Genomic DNA, 12,295 nt, shown 5'->3' on the forward strand with positions numbered 1-12,295 from the left:
CCTCATCACACACATTAATTCCTCTCTGTACCAGTACCCCCCTGCCAGGGGGGGGGGGGGGTACTGGTACAGAGAGGAACTAATGTGTGTGGGGGGAGGGGGGGTGCCTGTCACTCACCAGTACTCTTCAGAAGTTGGATTCCAAAGCAAAGTCGATGTTCTTTGCTGCACCGTCCGACTCCTGACTCCAAGGAGGACCAGTCACTGGTCGCCGCACTGATCGCTCCACACAGGCGCGCGGGAAGGAGTTGACGTCACCTAACGTGAGGTCAACTCCCTGCCTGCGCCAGCCTGAGCCGTACTCTGCAACGACCCGCCCCCCTCCACTAGCTGCCCAGCCAACGACATTAGGGAGGAGATACTGCCAGCTCTCCGCTGCGCTCCGGTACCGGAAACCCACCTACTGGGCGCACGGAGAGGTGCTGGTACTCTCCAGGGCAATTTTTGGAAGTGGCGGTACTGAGTACCGCCGCGTTCCGGCCCACTTCAAGCACTGTATATATATATACATACAGTACAGACCAAAAGTTTGGACACACCTTCTCATTCAAAGAGTTTTCTTTATTTTCATGACTATGAAGGCATCAAAACTATGAATTAACACATGTGGAAATATATACATAACAAACAAGTGTGAAACAACAGAAAATATGTCATATTCTAGGTTCTTCAAAGTAGCCACCTTTTGCTTTGATTACTGCTTTGCACACTCTTGGCATTCTCTTGATGAGCTTCAAGAGGTAGTCCCCTGAAATGGTCTTCCAACAGTCTTGAAGGAGTTCCCAGAGATGCTTAGCACTTGTTGGCCCTTTTGCCTTCACTCTGCGGTCCAGCTCACCCCAAACCATCTCGATTGGGTTCAGGTCCGGTGACTGTGGAGGCCAGGTCATCTGGCGCAGCACCCCATCACTCTCCTTCATGGTCAAATAGCCCTTACTTTCAAAGTTTTCCCAATTTTTCGGCTGACTGACTGACCTTCATTTCTTAAAGTAATGATGGCCACTCGTTTTTCTTTACTTAGCTGCTTTTTTCTTGCCATAATACAAATTCTAACAGTCTATTCAGTAGGACTATCAGCTGTGTATCCACCTGACTTCTCCTCAACGCAACTGATGGTCCCAACTCCATTTATAAGGCAAGAAATCCCACTTATTAAACCTGACAGGGCACACCTGTGAAGTGAAAACAATTTCAGGGGACTACCTCTTGAAGCTCATCAAGAGAATGCCAAGAGTGTGCAAAGCAGTAATCAAAGCAAAAGGTGGCTACTTTGAAGAACCTAGAATATGACATATTTTCAGTTGTTTCACACTTGTTTGTTATGTATATAATTCCACATGTGTTAATTCATAGTTTTGATACCTTCAGTGTGAATCTACAATTTTCATAGTCATGAAAATAAAGAAAACTCTTTGAATGAAAAGGTGTGTCCAAACTTTTGGTCTGTACTGTATATATAGTAAGGATTCGCTCTGGTAGGCAGGGTAAGCGGACGCAGAACAGAGGCAAAAGAAACAGTTTGTAAAACAAACCTTCAATGTTTATTCACACAGGAGAAAAACAAACAAAGCAACATTTCAGTCTTAGGGCTCATGCACACAACAGTATGGCTTTTTCAGTGTTTTGCGGTCCGTTTTTACGGATCCGTTGTTCCGTTTTTAGTTTCCGTTGTGTTTCCGTTTCCTTTCCGTTTACAGTATACAGTAATTACATAGAAAAAATTGGGCTGGGCATAACATTTTCAATAGATGGTTCAGCAAAAACGGAACAGATACGGAAGACATACGGATGCATTTCAGTATGTGTTCCATTTTTTTTGCGGACCCATTGACTTGAATGGAGCCAAGCACCATGATTTGCGGACAAGAATAGGACATGTTCTATCTTTTCACAGTACGGAAATACTGAAACGGAATGCACACGGAGACACTTCAGTTTTTTTTGCTGAACCATTGAAATGAATGGTTCAGTATATGTACCGCATACTGAACTCAAAAAACGGCCAGTATACTGAACGCAAAATACTGTCATGTGCATGAGCCCTTAGTGTTTGTTTACACAAAGAAAAGTCCAAAGCACCAAACAGTCACCTTGTTAGCAGGTTTTTCCAGCGTCCACAACAGGCTTTAGGGGGCCTGTTTCCCCGCATGCGGCTTTCAGCCCTCTAGCACGGCACCATGCTTCAGATCCCTAGATGGAGACTCTGATTCTGAGCCTAGCTGCCTATTTAAAGGACAGCCAGGTGCTGCCAAAACCCGGACCGGCACTTAAACTCCGCCCATGTTGGGAGGAAAATACCTGCCTTCCCAAACAAAACCCCTTACTATGTCACAATATATAGACAAACAATAACACTGGGCAGCACAGCAGTTTCAGAATGTAGATATGGAGTGCCAGCAGCTGTGGGGGCGATCCACCCCCAAATAATCAATAAACGAAAAAATTCCACGGGACATCCAGGGCGTAAAATCTGAATAGTTTCCTTTTACTCACCAGGCAGCAACGTTTCGGTCCCCTTGCTGGAACCTTGCTTGAGAAAGGTTCCAGCAAGTGGACCGAAACGTCGCTGCCTGGTGAATAAAAGGAAACTATTCATATTTTACGCCCTGGATATATATATATATAGTTATTAGTGGCATAAACATGTGAAGTGATTTCTTCTGAGCAACCATACCTTATTGTGGCATCTGCTTAACAGTCTGTCCCCACGAAATATCATAAAACAGGCTGTACCTTCTTGCGTGAAGCAGCTAAGATTGTCATCACGAGATAAAAAAATATATATATTTAAAACATTAGCTGTGCCTCAACAAAACTAATGTGCGCCTGTTATTTGTAGGATAATATCTTCACTATGAGAACTTCGTGTATCAAATATAAATTATTCATAAGGTAACAAATAAAGAGATCTGCAATCGGCAAATAGATACCACGCTTGCCAATTATCTTAGTTTTGCAGGTCTCTCTCTTCTCAGTTCATCTCGCTGGCAGCTGCTCTTTTAAATCATTCATCAATGTTTAAGAGGCACACCATGGACATGGGCACCAAACATCAGAATTTTCTTTGTTCACACGCTGGGAGTTTAGCTTGAGGAATACAATTATCAGCTACATAGACCCAAGAGAATACAGCAGAGGTGTCACACAAATGAGTGTTTAGTCCTATATTGCATTTTTGTACTCGGCATATTTTTCTCGAAGATGTTGGCATTTGTTTCCTTCCTATGCTTTGTATTTACATGTTACCTACAGTAAAGCGCAAAGCCAGATCCTAGTAAATTGAAATGTAGATGTAGATAACCTAGTAGAGAAATACTGTGTATCATAAATTCAGAGCAGAAACATTAGGTTATGGATAGACTTCATGAATTTCAGGGCGGGGTGAATAGGTGGAGTAGGCAGCTGCCTAGGACAATATTTTGTGGGGATTGCAATTTATGGACTTCAGAAAAGAACCCACAGCTTCAGTAGGCAGAACAGGCATCAGGGACCCCCCATTCTTGAAATTGGTGCGGATCCAAGAGGTGGGACATGCAATCTATCATATATTTATGGCATATCATGCAGATATGCCATATATGTCTAATATGAGAATAGCCTTTTGATAGTCAAAATATGAATATTGTCTAAGAAACTTCAGGCACATATTTAGTATTATACAGTGGAGTTAAATGATTATGACCACTTCCTACTTCTGAAGTCGGCAGATTGTAGCTTATGAAGGAAACAATGTGTGGTGTGAGATAGGCTGTCTGCACACTTATCCCTCGTTGTTGTTATGAGTTAAAAGGGCGATTTTATCAGTGTTGCAAAAAGGGGTGATTATGGGCTTTCAGGCCAAGGGTGGCAGTATTTCTGAACTGTATTTGTAAACTGTTCGTGTGCTGCTGTGGTGAAAGTCTATTATGTGTGGACAAATTGCACCGTTGTGAATAAACAACGTGGAAACTCCGAAGCACCACTTGCCATTCATGTGAGAGGTGAACCTTGGCTACGAAGATGAGCAAGGGTGAACCGACATGAACCAGGAGGCTACCAGACTTGTTTCTAAAACAAGAGTTCAGAGAACCCTACTGTTTGGGGCTGCAAAGCAGATGAATTGTTAATGCACCTTTGTTAACGAATTTGCATCGGCAGAAAAGGCTTGAATTTTCTTGGCAGTATCAGAAATGGACCTCCACTGATTGGCAAAGGGTTGCCTTCTCTGGTGAGTCATGCTTTCTGCTTCATGGAACGGATGGACGCTGGCATGTCAGGAGGGAAATAGCAGAGAACTAACCTTGAAAACATTGCTAGAAGAACACAAGCTGGTGGTGGCAATGTTATAGTCTGGGGAATATTTTTGTGGGGTTCTATGGACCCACTCATCCATTTGGAAGGCAATCTTAGCTGATTTTGGTATGAATCTATCCTTGCAGATCACATACCACCCATACATGCTGATTGTCTTCCTTGGGGTGGATGAGATCTTCCAGCAAGACAATGCAACATATCACATGGCTAGAAATGTCCAACATTGGTTGGATAAGCATGACCAATACTTCCAAGTACTACCCTGCCCCCCTAATTCCCCAGACTTGAAACCAATTGTGCATCTGTGGGAGCACCTCAATCATTGTGCTCGCTCTGTGGATTCTCCCCCACACACCCTCCAGGAGCTTTGGGATCAACTGCAGTCAGCATGGCTTCAGATACCTGTGACAATCTACCAGGACCTTATGGAGTCACTCTCAGCCCGTCTAGCTGGTGCCCGTGCTGCACACAACGGTTACTCTGGATATTCGCTGGTGGTCATAATAATGTAACTAGACTGTGTATATCAGCACCAGTTTTTTCTGTTATCAATCACCAGACATAACCCTAGAAGCTGAAGTCCATCCGGCCATGCAGTGGACTCTGGTGAAGAAACTAAGGGTAGCCTTAGCTTCCTACCACCAAGGTTTTGGAAGGCTCGTAGCAGTTTTGGAGTTCACTGGCTGTGGTCCGGATGGTGACCTTAGTACTTCCTAACATTATATTTACTAGTTTGATTTATGAAGTGGCATAATAAACAAAACTGTGTTGCATAAGTGAACATGAGTCTTCATATAATTAGTATTGTAAAATGTTATTATATTTTTTATATTATTTTACACATATTAGTATGTATTATATTACATTTTAGTTCAATATCACTAATATTTTTTCATGTCAAACATTTTCAGGTCCAAGGGTTCCAGTTGTTACTATTCATAACACAACAGACAACCAAAGTAAGTAAAATATTGAAATAGTGCACTGTTTTATTGTTAATATTAAAAATAATGCTTAATATTAGGTACAGCAAGCATGCACAGCTTCTGTATGCATAGGGACAGGTGAACAGAACCCCCCACAGTAAGAAACTCTAGATTTATGGCAATGTAACTATAAAGAAAGGTTCTGGCAGGGATCTACTTAGATTACTAGGTTACAATGTCTTTAAAAATCAGTGTAGTATGCAACAAAATGTCCCAAAAGTATTAGCTGAATCCTAGGCCTCATTCACTTATCATTAAATCCACACCCCTATCGGCTATGGGTCCCATAGAAACTTTTTGAACACAACAGGGCATCAGTAGACATTAAAGGGAGAGGAGTATAGGAGGCGAGAGCTACAACTCCTAGTATTTGGCAACTTACAGAAGAAGAGAAACCACTAACCTCTCCTCCACACACAGCATAAAAGCTCCGTCACCTTACGTTCTGACATCCCATAGGTCCTTCACCACTTCTCCTCTGCACTGCTGAGCTCTCTCTTCATGGACGAGTCACATGATGATAACACTTATCTCTTTCCAGTGCTGAGCTATGTTGTCAATAAAATTGCGTCCCCCTCCCCCCTTTCCTGTACGCAGTGCTGGACACAGAACGGAATATGTCTTCTGTGTCAGTGCCACTGTAGGGTATACATGCCAGGCCCCTCGTTGTGGCAGGATCTGAAAGTAGGAAATTTGTCCTCCTCCTCCGGGCCCCCTGTTGGTGCTGACCCCACCCCCGTATCGGCCGCTACGGCGGTAGTTACACTTCTAGATAGTACATATACTTTCATTCGCCTTGTAATTTTTCTTGCCATTCTTGCACACACAGGACATCTTTAAGGTATAATAGCTTATGTAATAGATTACAGTGACAACTTATTGACTACAAAAGGGATTGCCTTCGCTGGAACTTTAGGGTCCATTATTGTGCCAGTGGTGCTTTGGTGCCCTGGTGGACCACCTCACCCTTTATCACCTACGAACAGAAATATAGTCTAAAAAGATCATTATCAAGTTACATTACTTGTATGCTCACCTTTATTCACTTTGGCTAGAATTCTTTTTGTCCTTTTTGTTACAAATCAAACTTTTTGTAAACTAATAAAATATAGTAACATGTTGAGAAATTAAAATGCTATGTATAACATTAGTGATTAAAATTCTGACAAAGCGCTTGTCGTACTGTAAAAAGGATAGCTGTATTAAAGGGCGGATGCGTCTATGGTATAGCGGCATCTATGTTGTTTCCAGAGCGAATTGAATTATAAAGCTATTTTCTCACAAATACTTCTCATATTAAACCTTGCTGTTTTACAACATTCAATAAAGTTCTATTTAAGAAATAACATGTCTTTTATACTCTGCTCACATTAATACATTTCTATGCAAATATTAACAGCACTTATAATACTACCATATCTTTTCATTATACTTTTCCATTACTGACAGAATAACTTATTGTTTCTATTGTCTGGCCCATAAACACAATTCATGCTGTTTGAAAAATATTATTTTTGCATTCATTTATTTAGCTATTTTTCATTTTGGGTCATTATTTATTAATATGTTCTACATTTTCTTAAAGCAGTTTTTAAATTATTCATTATTTAGTTGTTAAAGTATACCGTATATTCAGTAACAATGTAAACTACATTGCAGATTGTAATTATGCAATTAAGAGCAAAGGTATAAACAAGAAGTATAAATGTAGAGTAGAGGTTTAAAATAATTATATTGATAGAATTAACCCCTTAGTGACCAGCCTGTTTTGAGCCCCCCGCTCAGCACCCCGCGATCGTATTTGCGGGGTGCCAATGGGAGACAGAGGGAGTCCGCTCCCTCCGTCAGCACTTTACATGGGGCGGGCGCCATTGTCTGCGGCATGTAAAGTGTTAAACAGCCCGGATCAGCACTTCTGCTAGTCCGGGCTTTTAGAGGAGGGCCGCGGCTCTCATGTGAGAGCTGCGTCGCGCTCCCCGCTGTATGGGGGACCCATGCAGCGCTTACTCTGGGCCGCCATAAAAAAGCCTTAGGCCCCTTAGTGACCGCCGTAAAAAAGCGTATGAGTGGTCACAAAGCGGTTAATTTTGCCTGCGCATCCATTCACTCTCTATTTCTATCTAGTGTACCTAGGAATGTAGACTAGAATGTAGGACTTCTGCCCTTATAGCCTTAAGGGGCATCTGTCAGCAGATTTTTACCTATGACTAATGTTGATCGCGAATATTCTAATTGCAAATTTTTATCGCAAATATCGGCACTTCGAGAATTTGCGAAGATCTAGAATATAGTGCTATATCTTCGTAATCGCGAATATTCTAGATTTTTTTCATCAGTACCCTCACTGCTTCTTGCCTGTGGGCCAATGAGAAGGCTGCAATATCTTTGTCTGAGCGTCGCAACATCCCTAGCAACCAATAGGACAGTTGCCTACCCCTTACTATATAAGAAACTCCCCAGCAGCCATTTTCTGCAGTTTTATGCGGTTCTGAGAGAGAGAGCAGGGTCATTGCTGTGCTCTGTGCTTTGCTGAGTCATCTGGATCCTTATTCAATTACATTAGATAGTTAGTTAGCTCATATATATAATACAGATAGTTAGTGGGAGATAGTCAGTGTAGGTTAGATAGTGATATAGTGTAGCTGATAGGTTCCAGTGCAGGGTGTTAGGTAGTGTGATAGGAATTACTGTACTGTGCTTTTCTCCAGTCTCAGGAAACCTCTATCAGCTTGAAAAATGTAGTAAGTGAGCCACGCCTGTATTGACTGGAGATCACGATTTCTAGAATTTGCTAATTCATGGCGAATATTTGGCCAAAAATTTGTGAAATATCGCGAAAACTAGTATTGCGTATGCTGCTCATCACTAATTATCACACTGGCTGACCTGTTGCATGTGCGCTTGGCAGCTGAAGACATCTGTGTTGGTCCCATGTTTATATGTGTCCGCATTGCTAAGAAAAATGTTTTAATGTGTGCAGAAGAGCCTCTAGGAGCAATGGGTTATCTCAATTCTCTCTGATTGACAGGGCCAGGTGTGATCATGTCTTCGCTGCCGGGCCCTGTCAATCAAAGTGCAGAGGGCGCTGCAGTTGCAGAGAAGGCTGAGCCTCCAGGTTATTGAGCTACCCAGGGGAGCTGCTGGATACCCTGAAGAGCACGTTCAGTAGCATTGGCATTGTGCGAGTGGAGATGCTCTTGTTGGAACACAATATCCAGCGCAGGCGCTGTACTGGAAAGTCTTGCAGTACAGAAGAGGACTGCTGGTGATCCTCTTTCATGTACTGCGCCTTTGCCACATTTTGAAGTGCACGGCATAGCACGAGACTTTAGAAGTCAGGACCAGGTGTGATCATATTTACACTGCCTGGCCTTGTCAATCAAAGTAAAGAGGGTGCAGTAGTTGCAGAGCTAACCCTCTAGGACTAATGGCACCACCCCGCTGCTTCTGGAGGCTCATTTGCATATATTAAAACATAATTTTTCTCAGAAATGCGGGCACATAGGTACATGGGATCAACATAGATGTCTTCAGCTGCCAACCGCACATGCAACTGGTCAGCCAGTTTCACAGGTACAAATCTACTGACAGATTTCCTTTAACCACCTCAGGACCGCCGTACGCAGGATTGCGTCTTTGCGGCGGTCCTGTTGTTCTGGGTGGACGCGCCGGTGCGTCCTCTCGCGAGACGCGAGATTTCCTGTGAACGCGCGCACACAGGCGCGCGCGCTCACAGGAACGGAAGGTAAGAGAGTTGATCTCCAGCCTGCCAGCGGCGATCGTTCGCTGGCAGCCTGGAGATGTGATTTTTTTAACCCCTAACAGGTATATTAGACGCTGTTTTGATAACAGCGTCTAATATACCTGCTACCTGGTCCTCTGGTGGTCCCCTTTGTTTGGATCGACCACCAGAGGACACAGGCAGCTCAGTAATATGTTGCACCAAGCACCACTACACTACACCCCCCCCCCCCGTCACTTATTAACCCCTTATTAGCCCTTGATCACCCCTGATCACCCCATATAGACTCCCTGATCACCCCCCTGTCATTGATTACCCCCCTGTCATTGATCACCCCCCTGTAAAGCTCCATTCAGATGTCCGCATGATTTTTACGGATCCACTGATAGACTGATCGGATCCGTAAAAATCATACGGACGTCTGAATGCAGCCTTACAGGGGAGTGATAAATGACGGAGGTGATCACCCCATATAGACTCCCTGATCACCCCCTGTCATTGATCACCCCCCTGTAAAGCTCCATTCAGATGTCCGCATGATTTTTACGGATCCACTGATAGACTGATCGGATCCGTAAAAATCATACGGACGTCTGAATGGAGCCTTACAGGGGAGTGATCAATGACAGGGGGTTGATCACCCCATATAGACTCCCTGATCACCCCCCTGTCATTGATTACCCCTCTGTCATTGATCACCCCCCTGTAAAGCTCCATTCAGATGTCCGCATGATTTTTACGGATCCACTGATAGACTGATCGAATCCGTAAAAATCATACGGACGTCTGAATGGAGCCTTACAGGGGAGTGATCAATGACTGTGGTGATCACCCCATATAGACTCCCTGATCACCCCCCTGTCATTGATTACCCCCCTGTCATTGATCACCCCCCTGTAAAGCTCCATTCAGATGTCCGCATGATTTTTACGGATCCACTGATAGACTGATCGGATCCGTAAAAATCATACGGACGTCTGAATGCAGCCTTACAGGGGAGTGATCAATGACTGTGGTGATCACCCCATATAGACTCCCTGATCACCCCCCTGTCATTGATTACCCCTCTGTCATTGATCACCCCCCTGTAAAGCTCCATTCAGATGTCCGCATGATTTTTACGGATCCACTGATAGACTGATCGGATCCGTAAAAATCATACGGACGTCTGAATGCAGCCTTACAGGGGAGTGATCAATGACTGTGGTGATTACCCCATATAGACTCCCTGATCACCCCCCTGTCATTGATTACCCCTCTGTCATTGATCACCCCCCTGTAAAGCTCCATTCAGATGTCCGCATGATTTTTACGGATCCACTGATAGACTGATCGGATCCGTAAAAATCATACGGACGTCTGAATGCAGCCTTACAGGGGAGTGATCAATGACTGTGGTGATCACCCCATATAGACTCCCTGATCACCCCCCTGTCATTGATTACCCCTCTGTCATTGATCACCCCCCTGTAAAGCTCCATTCAGATGTCCGCATGATTTTTACGGATCCACTGATAGACTGATCGGATCCGTAAAAATCATACGGACGTCTGAATGCAGCCTTACAGGGGGGTGATCAATGACAGTTGGGTGATCACCCCATATAGACTCCCTGATCACCCCCCTGTCATTGATCCCCCCCCCCCCCCCCCCCCCCCCCCCCCCCCCCCCCCCCCTCTGTAAGGCTGCATTCAGTCTTTTTTTTGGCCCAAGTTAGCGGAATTTTTTTTTTTTCTTACAAAGTCACATATTCCACTAACTTGTGACAAAAAATAAAATCTCACATGAACTCACCATACCCCTCACGGAATCCAAATGCGTAAAAATTTTTAGACATTTATATTCCAGACTTCTTCTCACGCTTTAGGACCCCTAGAATGCCAGGGCAGTATAAATACCCCACATGTGACCCCATTTCGGAAAGAAGACACCCCCAGGTATTCCGTGAGGGGCATATTGAGTCCATGAAAGATTGAAATTTTTGTCCCAAGTTAGCGGAACGGGAGACTTTGTGAGAAAAAAATAAAAAATATCAATTTCCGCTAACTTGTGCCAAAAAAAAAAAATTTCTATGAACTCGCCATGCCCCTCATTGAATACCTTGGGGTGTCTTCTTTCCAAAATGGGGTCACATGTGGGGTATTTATACTGCCCTGGCATTCTAGGGGCCCCAAAGCGTGAGAAGAAGTCTGGTATCCAAATGTCTAAAAATGCCCTCCTAAAAGGAATTTGGGCCCCTTTGCGCATCTAGGCTGCAAAAAAGTGTCACACATCTGGTATCGCCGTACTCAGGAGAAGTTGGGGAATGTGTTTTGGGGTGTCATTTTACATATACCCATGCTGGGTGAGATAAATATCTTGGTCAAATGCCAACTTTGTATAAAAAAATGGAAAAAGTTGTCTTTTGCCAAGATATTTCTCTCACCCAGCATGGGTATATGTAAAAAGACACCCCAAAACACATTCCCCAACGTCTCCTGAATACGGCGATACCAGATGTGTGACACTTTTTTGCAGCCTAGGTGGGCAAAGGGGCCCACATTCCAAAGAGCACCTTTCGGATTTCACTGGTCATTTACCTACTTACCACACATTAGGGCCCCTGGAAAATGCCAGGGCAGTATAACTACCCCACAAGTGACCCCATTTTGGAAAGAAGACACCCCAAGGTATTCCGTGAGGGGCATGGCGAGTTCCTATAATTTTTTATTTTTTGTCACAAGTTAGTGGAAAATGATGATTTTTTTTTTTTTTTTTTTTTTTCATACAAAGTCTCATATTCCACTAACTTGTGACAAAAAATAAAAACTTCCATGAACTCACTATGCCCATCAGCGAATACCCTGGGGTCTCTTCTTTCCAAAATGGGGTCACTTGTGGGGTAGTTATACTGCCCTGGCATTCTAGGGGCCCAAATGTGTGGTAAGGAGTTTGAAATCAAATTCTGTAAAAAATGACGAGTGAAATCCGAAAGGTGCTCTTTGGAATATGGGCCCCTTTGCCCACCTAGGCTGCAAAAAAGTGTCACACATCTGGTATCTCCGTACTCAGGAGAAGGTGGAGAATGTGTTTTGGGGTGTCATTTTACATATACCCATGCTGGGTGAGAGAAATATCTTGGCAAAAGACAACTTTTCCCATTTTTTTATACAAAGTTGGCATTTGACCAAGATATTTATCTCACCCAGCATGGGTATATGTAAAAAGACACCCCAAAACACATTCCCCAACTTCTCCTGAGTACGGCGATACCAGATGTGTGACACTTTTTTGC

At 43.7% G+C, this 12,295-nt stretch overlaps 1 protein-coding gene across 3 annotated transcripts in view; it reads left to right on the forward strand.

The window, feature by feature from the left end:
- DPP6 (dipeptidyl peptidase like 6) overlaps positions 1-12,295 on the forward strand; it is a 1,686,142-nt gene that overhangs the window by 1,614,822 nt on the left and 59,025 nt on the right. For all 3 annotated transcript variants that reach the window (XM_040434145.1, XM_040434144.1, XM_040434146.1), the window contains one exon: positions 5,205-5,252. In XM_040434145.1, the coding sequence (XP_040290079.1) occupies positions 5,205-5,252 (48 nt within the window). The remainder of the gene's footprint in view (positions 1-5,204; positions 5,253-12,295) is intronic.

This window comes from Bufo bufo, chromosome 5 (genome assembly GCF_905171765.1).
Source record: "Bufo bufo chromosome 5, aBufBuf1.1, whole genome shotgun sequence".
In the NCBI taxonomy this organism is placed as follows: domain Eukaryota; kingdom Metazoa; phylum Chordata; class Amphibia; order Anura; family Bufonidae; genus Bufo; species Bufo bufo.